Below are 10,703 nucleotides of genomic sequence, written 5' to 3' on the forward strand. Positions count from 1 at the left end.
CCATGGCATTGTCTGGCATCAATAGGAGGAGAAGCCCTTGGTCCTGTGAAGACTCAATGCCCCAGTGTAGGGGAATGCCAGGGTGTTGAGTCAGGAGTGGGTGGGTGGGAGGGGGAGCATCCTCACAGATGCAGAGGGAAAGGGTATGGGAGAGCAAGGAAACAGGAGGGGATAACATTTGAAATGTAAATACATAAAACTATCCAATAGGGGGAAAAGAAAAACTTCAGTTGATGTTTTAGCTATAATTTTAACTAAATGCAGGAGTTTAAAATGAGAGAGAAATGGAAATAATAGAAGGTTGAAATAAAATATACTGTTAAGTGTGGTGACAGATTAAAGTGCCCCCCCCCCAAAGGCTCATGGTCAGGTTTTTGTCCTTCAAATGATTGTATTTGGAGACAGGATCTTCAAGGAGCTAATTCACAGGCTGGAGCTAAGGTCAGTGGCTGACCAATCGCCTAGTAACTTGCCTTTAGTTCATTTCCATTAAGAAATGTCCTAAGAGTGGGTCCTTTATTAGAGAGACACAGGGCTGAATAAGTCAAGGGCACAACACGAAGGCAGACGCCTGGCAAGTCCCAGAGACAGGCCTCAGGAGAAGCCATATCTGCTCATGCCTTGATCTTGAACTTCAAGAGAATATCTATCGCCTGTGTTAGGTTTCTTTTGCCCTGTCATTCTAACAATGGTTTAATAATATCGTTGGGTATGTATGATGAAGCACGGGAAAATGTCAAATAAATACGGGACAGAAATCGAAAACTAAAAAGCATTTCTCTGATAGTCTCAGTTATTTTACATTTTAATTTGATTGTGTGTGGTTTTTGTTTCTGACCAGACTCTCCCACTATGTGCTCCAATCTCATCTGTTTTGCCTCCTCTTCTTCAGTCACACTCAAAATGATTCTCGAGAAGTTAATATCACTCTTATAACGTTGCCAGGACACAAAACAACAACAACAAAACCAAAACAAAACAAAACAAAACTCGCTGGTCATAAGGAAACATTGTCAGTTTGGATGAAAAAACCCAAGGCCATGGGCTTGTGATTCTCTTTGTGGCCACAAGATGTCAGAAGAGCGGCACATTTCACAACACTGCAAAACTACATTATTCCTTATACAGCCCCAACTGTCCTGCTTTAATTGAACACTGGAAGTAGTCTTCATGCAGAGGAACTGCGATGGCGACCTGCATAAATGCGGTCATGCTAGAGTTCACTGGCTTTAAATGCAGTTTTGGCTCTTGTCGCTAGATTCGTGAAAATGGACAGTCAAATCGGTTTTGAAGCTCCTCCCGAATTTACACATAGGTTCTATTTTTGCTTGTACGGCCAATATTCACTTACCAACGCCCACAGCTTGCTCATCGTACTTTTCAGTTAGAAGGAAAGAAGCTGATCGCCAGAACCTGAATACCAGTTAATGAATTAAACTTTCAGATATAACCTCTTAAAACGCAAAGTACAAGGACTATCAACAGACCGCTGAGTTACTAAAATATTACTGCCGTCCGGGAAAAACCCTGACCTTCTGAACGCAAACACTTCTGCGGGAGAGGCGCCTTCAATAAACATGTGTAACAGCCATTCTGAGGGAAATTGTGGGTGGCTCTGAAAAGAGCCTTTGGGTTCGGTGTGAGTTGCACGAACTCACTTGGAGCTGGTGTACTTGGTGACCGCCTTGGTGCCCTCGGACACCGCGTGCTTGGCCAGCTCCCCGGGCAGCAGCAGGCGCACGGCCGTCTGGATCTCCCGGGACGTGATGGTCGAGCGCTTGTTGTAATGCGCCAGGCGCGACGCCTCGCCCGCGATGCGCTCGAAGATGTCGTTCACGAACGAGTTCATGATGCCCATGGCCTTGGACGAGATGCCCGTGTCGGGGTGCACTTGCTTCAGCACCTTGTACACGTACACCGAGTAGCTCTCCTTGCGGCTGCGCTTGCGCTTCTTGCCGTCCTTCTTCTGCGCCTTGGTCACGGCCTTCTTGGAGCCCTTCTTCGGGGCGGGGGCGGACTTCGTAGGCTCAGGCATGTTGTATACAACCACCAGGCAATGAAAGAGAATTGACTGCAAGGAGGCCGCCAAGTGGAAACCTTATATACACTTGCTTATGCAAATAGGAAGGAAAGGTAGACGCTTGCTTATTGGTTAGTTTAAAACTGTCTATAACCATTAAGGATGCAGATACTCCAAACTTGTGCTCCTATTGGTTAACATGATACTAGACGTTTAGCCAATGCCACGTCTTCATTTTTAGCGCCATTTTGTCAATAATAAAGAGTGAGCTGCTTTTTCCCCCTCAGCACGTAAGTTATAGTACACAGCTTTTCATTCCTTATATCAGGTTGCGTTGTCAAGGCTCGCGCCAAGGCCAAGACCCGCTCGTCCCGGGCCGGCCTGCAGTTCCCCGTGGGCCGCGTGCACCGGCTGCTCCGCAAGGGCAACTACTCGGAGCGCGTGGGCGCCGGCGCCCCGGTGTACCTGGCGGCCGTGCTGGAGTACCTGACGGCCGAGATCCTGGAGCTGGCGGGCAACGCGGCCCGCGACAACAAGAAGACGCGCATCATCCCGCGCCACCTGCAGCTGGCCATCCGCAACGACGAGGAGCTCAACAAGCTGCTGGGCCGCGTCACCATCGCGCAGGGCGGCGTCCTGCCCAACATCCAGGCCGTGCTGCTGCCCAAGAAGACAGTGCCAAGTGAACACCGTATTTCCGATAAGTTCTTAGGAAAAATTGGATCTTTTTAGAAACACTTTTTGTGTTCGAAACGAGTTTGTGAGTAATCCAGGATAGCAATTCATTGAGTTACAGAACTTTTCTAGAAGTCAGAAGCGGAATTGATGCTCTACCCCAGTCTCTGATCCACTTCAGGCCCTAGGCTTGCATGACAAGTGCCTACTTGAGCCACAAGTTATGCCAAACAGAACACTTATTAGAATGCCTTGTCAGCCCTCTGTGTGGTACCAGTGTAGTTTCTGCAAGGTTGAGTCTTGCAGAAGGCGGCCTCAGTACAATTTTGTAATTTACTCCCTTTTGACTTTGAAACATTATAGCTAAATAACAGTTTCCTGAAGTCTTCATTAGGTGTTTAAGCTAGTGGCCTAGTACAGAGCCCAGAATCATTAAACCCGTTTTACTGAACATCTAAGTTCAAGCCTGAGCCCACATGGAAGGAAAGAATTGCTTCCACAAGTTGTCCGCTGGCTTTCATACATGCATGCCCTACCCTTACAGTAAATGTAATTCATAAAAGATTTTTTTAAGCAAGTAAACACTATTAATCTAATTCTCTTTCTGACTAACCTCTTGCCGGCTCTGTCTGTGTTTATGACTCATGAAAATAAAATGGAGGTGGAGTTAAAACGTCGGGAAAGTGTGATGACCTGCCCTAACCCTGAGAAAAGATATTTTCTGTAGTGACCCAGTGCTCATATATATGACAGTGCTGGAATAGGTGGGACCGAAATGTAATTCCACACACCACATATAGGGTAGTTCAGACGTGTAAATACCATCACTGCTGTTTGAGCCAGTGGGATGGCTGAGTTTGAGAAATCCCAAGTCCCTGATATGATTGCTGTTTCAAGTGGGTGTATAATAAAAATTTAGAAGACAATGTCTCTAGTTTTATTTTCCTGTCATGAATATTTGCAGTTGGCTGTGGGACCTTGGTGTAATGTCAGTGACTCCTAAACTGTTAGCAACATTGTTGCACGTGCCTGAGGTACATCTCCAATCCCAGTGCTCAGGACATCTCAAAGAGAAAGAGAAAAGAAAGAAAACCTTGAGTAGCTATGTATACAAAGATGTGCCCTAGATGAGACGGTGTTGAATGTTGCCGTCCCAATCCCAAGAGTGCTAAGTAGACAATCCGTGTTTCGAAATAGTTCCATTTCTTCTGAAAAGCCAAAGGCCATGGGAGCACAGTGGGGTAAAGTACCTTTGTTGTTGTCCAAATGAGTGTACATGACATCTGGGTTTTGGAAAGGACTCATAGCACCTAATAGTTTTGGGGTCTCAGGAAGTTCGGGCACAGCGTCTGTTGCTATTTTACCCCCTTGAGTTCTAATTATTCGTTCAGAAAATTAATTTCACGTTTAGACACCATAAGTATAGTGTCTGAGCCAAAGAAACAATCCAGTGACGAGAACACAAAGGTGGGCAAATAACACAGGAAGGGTAGGGCAGTGTGCGGACTTCGGGGAGCAGGGAGCGTGGCGGATTAAGAGAAAAGAGATCTAAGAAAGGAGCATGTGCTTGGGGAGTTTGAGGGAATTCTTATTGAAGGATAGTTGGGGTCCAGCAGAGAATGGCCGTAAGATGAACAAAGCAGAGCAGGGCGTATTGGCAGTAAAGAAAACTTAGAAGAGAGCCCCTTCCCTTAGTTTCTATATAGTTTTGATATACTATTGAATTCCAGATCTTTGTATGAGACTTAGTCCCTTCATGCAACTGTTAACGTCCAGATTTCCTGTAGAAACGAACAAAACTCCAAATATGTATTCTAGATGGATCACTCATCAACTCGACTTCTTACCGATCCTTGTCTTAATAAATAACATTATTGCCTGCCCACTAGGATAGGCCAAGGGTGTGACATCTGTCACTGAGTAGCGATTTTTATCTGTCCTTACTAAAGTAAAGCTAAGTTCTTATATGGGAGATAAGGTGTGCTGGAGTTCATAAAGTTTATTTAGAAGGTGACCCCACCATAGCGACAGTCCCATAACATGGAGTATTGCCAGAATCAGAATATCCAGGCACATGCGGCCACTGACTGAGAAATGTTTCATGTCATTCTAACCGGAAGCCTAACCCTGTGAGACAGATACGAGGGTTGTCAGTGCAATCCTGAAAAACCAAACCAAACAAAATAAAATCTGGGTGAGCCCTTCTGCGGTGAGTACTAGATCTTAGTGTCTGAGGAAGAATGCACTCCTTACCATCTGTCAACAGGCCTTAGCCTGGACCCAAAGACAGACTCCCATCTGCAGTAGACTCATGGGCCTTTAAATCTTTACCTCCCTTTCCAGGTTATCTCTCCTGAGAGGCAGTTCATTTTGTTTTAGGGGTTAATTCTGATACATAGAACTATGACATCATTCTACGTGTGTGGTGAGTGTGGGAATGTGTGGGCATGTGACACAGGTTGTGCGTGTGTGACTAGAGGTCACACATCGCTTTCCACCTCATAGCTACAGTGGAAGTCTCCTATTCCAACCCTGAGCCAAGGGACTCAGTAAAGCTAACTGTCTAGGCCTGGGTTGTGCTGGTGTAACAGAAAGACACGTGATTGCTAGGGACTTCTCTTGCACAGGGACAGGAATGGCACACAGGTCACTGGGCCACAAAAAGCTGAACGCTTTGATGACAAGTAAATGGATGTTATAGAGTTATGGGCAATTAAAGACTCACAGGCCACAGGAGGCTAGTTGTAGAACTTGGGGTTCTTATGGGCTTTGCATCTTCCGAGCAGTTTACTTCCTGTCTCCCAATCCATTCAACCGTTTATCAAGGGGCTTTCTGAACACCCTAAGTATACAGAGCAACTCAAGTTCCCTTCTTGGTACCGAAGAGATAGCTAAGCAGTTATAAAAATGCTTGCAGCAATTCTGGAAGACCTCAGATCTCCGCACCCATTGTGTATGTCAAACCCTGTAGAGCTACAGGGATAGAGGTCCTAGTACCTTATTCTGGCCTCTAGACACAGACCAAACACCCATAAGCAGGTACCACTGCCTGCCAATGCGTAGGACGTAATACAAAGTAGAGGCTAAATGTGTAGAGAGGAGAAAACTTAATCTACGGCTAGGATGCTGGGATCCACACATCTCAATGGATAACCCCTTCAAGGACATAGACTCATTTACCCTCTCTGCAGAGATCGCTTCCTCGGCAAATTTAGGCAGGTCAGAAACTGGCTACAACTGGCCTAAAAAAAGTAAAACAGCTCCTCTGTGTAGGTGTGGGTGGCTCTGAAAAGAGCCTTTGGAAAAAACACTTGAAGAGTAACTAACTTAAGCCCTCTCCCCGCGGATGCGGCGGGCCAGCTGGATGTCCTTGGGCATGATGGTGACACGCTTGGCGTGGATGGCGCACAGGTTGGTGTCCTCAAACAGACCCACCAGGTAGGCCTCACAGGCTTCCTGCAGGGCCATGACGGCCGAGCTCTGGAAGCGCAGGTCGGTCTTGAAGTCCTGCGCGATCTCGCGCACCAGGCGCTGGAACGGCAGCTTGCGGATCAGCAGCTCCGTCGACTTCTGGTAGCGTCGGATCTCGCGCAGCGCCACGGTGCCGGGCCGGTAGCGGTGCGGCTTCTTCACGCCGCCGGTGGCCGGGGCGCTCTTGCGGGCGGCCTTGGTGGCCAGCTGCTTGCGCGGGGCCTTGCCGCCGGTGGACTTGCGAGCGGTCTGCTTGGTACGCGCCATGGTAACACTTGAGCTTCCAAAGGAAAGTGAGAATGAGCGAGCTTCACGACCACATTTATACAAACGGCTGAATTCTGATTGGTCAAAATGGTTACTGGACCAACTTAATTGGCTGGTGAGTTCTTTTGTTTTCTTGCAGCCTGATTAAGGGTTTGTGTGTTTAGGCTAGTGTGCAATTTCCGTATTGAAAAGAAAATCCCGGTGAATATTCGTGGAAATCAATGTAATTTTTATTAAAATCATTTTCTACACTTTTCTTTTTCAGATTATAGGAAAAGATGTATAATGAGATATATATGATAGGTCGTGACTTTAAAAAAAACCGGCTTTAAACACATTGACCTCCTGGAATTTGCAGAGCGGGGTGGGGAGGTCTATTGGAAATGTTTTTAGCTGTGATACCATCAAATGATATGACATCCTTAGCTGATTTGGACTTGGAAAATGACAGGACATGTCAATCATGCACATAAGCAGGACTGAGGTGAGGACTGAACATAGTGATTATTTCCCAGTATATATGCTGCTGTTCAAGTGCAAAGGGGATTTTTTTTTCCTCCAGACAACTGCTAAGTACTGTGTTGCAACTCATACTACCTAGCAGGCCGACCTCGAAACTCGATGTCTGCCTTTGTATGTATACCCTATATATTATTTTTACTTCTGGGCCTCAGGCTAAGTGCTACTCTTTCAGGGACCCTTGAAACCCATCTCATGCATATTTTACTTACATATGGGGAAAGTAACGGATTAACTTCTTAAAACTAATATGGGGCAATAATACTATTATGCGAATTCCTCGGTAGTGTTCAGTTCTTACTGGGGAACAAGAACTGGGTTGACAAGTTTCTTTCTCAGTGTTGCACTCATCAGCCCAACTACCATTCTAAGCAGCACAGCTCCTCCAAGTGTGTATGGAGGTGGCTCTGAAAAGAGCCTTTGTTCTCAGATGAGCTCGTTAAGACTTTTTTTATTTGCCCTTGGCCTTGTGGTGGCTCTCGGTCTTCTTGGGCAGCAGCACGGCCTGGATGTTGGGCAGGACGCCGCCCTGCGCGATGGTGACGCGGCCCAGCAGCTTGTTGAGCTCCTCGTCGTTGCGGATGGCCAGCTGCAGGTGGCGCGGGATGATGCGCGTCTTCTTGTTGTCGCGGGCCGCGTTGCCCGCCAGCTCCAGGATCTCGGCCGTCAGGTACTCCAGCACGGCCGCCAGGTACACCGGGGCGCCGGCGCCCACGCGCTCCGAGTAGTTGCCCTTGCGGAGCAGCCGGTGCACGCGGCCCACGGGGAACTGCAGGCCGGCCCGGGACGAGCGGGTCTTGGCCTTGGCGCGAGCCTTGCCGCCCTGTTTGCCGCGTCCAGACATGATAGTTGAGCAAGTAGAACCTTCTCAGATAAGTGAGAAACGGACACTCGCAACATTTATACTCAACCCAGGGAGTGGAAAAGTAGCAATTTCATTGGTTACATTGAAACATTTCACTTAGACCAATAACACAGTTGCTTTGAAAACCCCTTGCTATGATTGGGTACTTAGTGGATGACGATGGCTAATTCGCGCTAACCAAAGGCACAAGTTTGTTTAAAAAGCGCTCCAGTGCCCGGACACTCTACTGTTCAGTGTTTCTTGTTTGAGATTCCTCTTTCCTAGTTCACCATGCCTGAACCCGCGAAGTCCGCCCCCGCCCCGAAGAAGGGCTCCAAGAAGGCCGTGACCAAGGCCCAGAAGAAGGACGGCAAGAAGCGCAAGCGCAGCCGCAAGGAGAGCTACTCGGTGTACGTGTACAAGGTGCTGAAGCAAGTGCACCCCGACACGGGCATCTCGTCCAAGGCCATGGGCATCATGAACTCGTTCGTGAACGACATCTTCGAGCGCATCGCGGGCGAGGCGTCGCGCCTGGCGCATTACAACAAGCGCTCGACCATCACGTCCCGGGAGATCCAGACGGCCGTGCGCCTGCTGCTGCCCGGGGAGCTGGCCAAGCACGCGGTGTCCGAGGGCACCAAGGCGGTCACCAAGTACACCAGCTCCAAGTGAGTTCGTGCAACTCACACCGAACCCAAAGGCTCTTTTCAGAGCCACTAAGCAGTTCTTTTGAAAGGGCAAACACAGCACATTGGAGATATAATGCTGTCTCCAGTACACTCAAAGTTAAAGAGAAACTAAAACTCATTAGCATTTTAAGTGCGTTTGTGCTGCTCCTGCTTCCAGAAATATTGTCCTTGTTTGAGACCTTATTCCTATTTTAACAAATCTGTTGAAATGTGGCTGTGCTTGTCCCGATCAGGTTACACAGCACCATACCTTTTCTATGTTACTCTTCACTTTTTAGTTTTCTTGGTTCCAGTCTCTTGCTGTCTACTATGGAATTGTAACCACCTAGTCTGGCCTCAAGTTTTGCATCTTTTCTCAGTTTCAGTCTCTGGGATTGCAGGCCTTTGCAACCAGGTTTCACTTTACAATCCCATTTTGGTTTTTTGTTTGTTTTTGTTTTGTTTTGTTTTGTTTTTTTCAGTAAACTTGCATGGTAACCCTAAATTACTTGGTTTTTAAAATTGTCTTCTGTTGTATCACTTGATGTGGCCTAATTTCTAACTTTGCTCTTAATTTATTGGTATGGTATTTCAACGTGAACTATAGAGTAGGAACAACCTCAAAGTTTTAATTTCATTGCAGTTTTTATTATAGTTTTGATTCTACCTACAAGCAGTGTTTTGTTTTTTAATCATACGCGGTAAACAGTTATATTCATTCAAGCATAGTATAAATGTCAAGAAAATGAAGATTATCTAACTCCCATCAGTAGGCTAGTCAATGGAATAGAGTGGTAATTAATAGTCTCAGAAATGTAGATAATTTAATATCGTGCTATTTTGTTTGTATTGCTGTGACCAAAAGCAACTTGAGGAGGAAAGGGTTCATTTGGCTTCCAGGCCCTTTCTGATTTAGTCCATCATTGAAAAAAGGCCAGGAACTCAAACCGGAGCAGAGGCAGAACGCAGACTCTTGTTTACATACCCTTCTTCCAACCTGCCAGGACCACGCTACCCAGGGTATCCATGTAAATTTAGTCCAACCACATTAATCATTAATTGGAAAAATGCCCTACACAATTATCTACACGTCAATCTAATGAATGCATTTTCTCAATTGAGGGTCCCTCTTCCATCTGATGAGTTTAGCCTGTGTTGAGTAGAGAAAGACTAACCAGCACAAATATTAGTGAAACAGTACATAGATGTTCAAAATGAATTTCAGCTACTCTTGAGTAAGATGCTAATATGCCTTTCTAACCATTTTCGTTCATTATTACCTATGAGGTTTATAGTATCCTGTGGAACAAATTCTATTTTCTCCCCTCTTTTAAAGTTGAGAAAATTAGCTGAGAATGAACCACAGTTGAAGTCACAACTTATACATCTGGTTCTGTGTGAATACAGAGGCCCAGCTAGGAACTATTTTCCAAAATAATTATACAAACCTTGAAAAAAATAATGTAATACATTATAAAATGAAAAATCTCAAATCCCATCAAATTGCAATAAGATTTCTTTCATTCATTTTACTTTCTATTTTAAGAGTGATAGTTTGCTTTGTACCCAGGCTCGCTTGGAACTCACAAGCGTCCTCTTCCTCAGCCTACTATACATTAGAGTTTTGAATGAATCCATTTATTAATTATACAGCAAAGCAAAAGCGAAAAGAAAATAGCGGCAGAAAAGACAGAGAGACAGACAGTAAAACCTCATCACGCAAGATCTCAGAACATCGAGCAGAAATCAACTGAGGAAGAATTGTTGAGGTAGTGAGCTGGATTTTATGGAGTCCTTGGCTGAACAATGTGTCTTCCTGGAAGACTTTAAAGTAAAAAACAAATAGCAACTGTGTTGGGATTCTGTAAACCCCACCCCCAGTTACCTAGCAACACCCAGGTATACCCCACCCCAGTAACCTGACACTATAAAAGGGGCTACTTGCCCCCTCCTCTCTCTCTTCCTTCCCCCCCCCTTGCCCCTTCTCTCCTCCTTCCCTTCCTCCCTTTCTCTCCATGTGCTTATGGCCAGCCTCTACTCCCCTACTTCTCTCTTCTCTCTCTCTCTGCCTCTACCACCCTCTTAACTCCCCAATGACCTGAATAAACTCTCTCCTGTACTATACTGTTGTGTGGCTGGTCCCTCAGGGGGAAGGGATCCCCACCATGGTTGCCCAAGAGGCATCTCCCTTGCCCCCAGGCCTCACTGCACCTCCATGGGCCATATGCCCCCCACTCTC

At 46.3% G+C, this 10,703-nt stretch overlaps 5 protein-coding genes across 5 annotated transcripts; 2 read left to right on the forward strand and 3 right to left on the reverse strand.

The window, feature by feature from the left end:
• Nucleotides 1-1,639: 1,639 nt before the first annotated feature.
• On the reverse strand, nucleotides 1,640-2,035 carry LOC308421579 (histone H2B type 1-M; the record flags this gene model as incomplete). Its single annotated transcript, XM_080917983.1, has 1 exon — nucleotides 1,640-2,035. One exon carries the CDS (start codon nucleotides 2,033-2,035, stop codon nucleotides 1,655-1,657), a length of 381 nt encoding a protein of 126 aa, XP_080774109.1. The 3' UTR covers nucleotides 1,640-1,654.
• Nucleotides 2,036-2,182: 147 nt separating this feature from the next.
• LOC308422046 (histone H2A type 1-H-like) lies at nucleotides 2,183-2,752 on the forward strand (the record flags this gene model as incomplete). Its single annotated transcript, XM_080918518.1, has 2 exons — nucleotides 2,183-2,213; nucleotides 2,349-2,752. The coding sequence occupies 2 exons, from the start codon at nucleotides 2,183-2,185 to the stop codon at nucleotides 2,750-2,752; spliced, it is 435 nt and encodes a 144-aa protein (XP_080774644.1).
• A 3,270-nt stretch (nucleotides 2,753-6,022) lies between these two features.
• On the reverse strand, nucleotides 6,023-6,433 carry LOC308421568 (histone H3.1; the record flags this gene model as incomplete). The annotated part of the gene is made up of 1 exon (XM_080917973.1): nucleotides 6,023-6,433. One exon carries the CDS (start codon nucleotides 6,431-6,433, stop codon nucleotides 6,023-6,025), a length of 411 nt encoding a protein of 136 aa, XP_080774099.1.
• A 970-nt stretch (nucleotides 6,434-7,403) lies between these two features.
• LOC308421572 (histone H2A type 1-B) lies at nucleotides 7,404-7,796 on the reverse strand (the record flags this gene model as incomplete). Its single annotated transcript, XM_080917977.1, has 1 exon — nucleotides 7,404-7,796. One exon carries the CDS (start codon nucleotides 7,794-7,796, stop codon nucleotides 7,404-7,406), a length of 393 nt encoding a protein of 130 aa, XP_080774103.1.
• Nucleotides 7,797-8,087: 291 nt separating this feature from the next.
• LOC308421578 (histone H2B type 1-C/E/F/G/I) lies at nucleotides 8,088-8,481 on the forward strand (the record flags this gene model as incomplete). The annotated part of the gene is made up of 1 exon (XM_080917982.1): nucleotides 8,088-8,481. One exon carries the CDS (start codon nucleotides 8,088-8,090, stop codon nucleotides 8,466-8,468), a length of 381 nt encoding a protein of 126 aa, XP_080774108.1. The 3' UTR covers nucleotides 8,469-8,481.
• Nucleotides 8,482-10,703: the final 2,222 nt, after the last annotated feature.

The sequence above is a fragment of the Micromys minutus genome, assembly GCF_963924665.1.
Source record: "Micromys minutus genome assembly, chromosome: 6".
Lineage (NCBI taxonomy): Eukaryota > Metazoa > Chordata > Mammalia > Rodentia > Muridae > Micromys > Micromys minutus.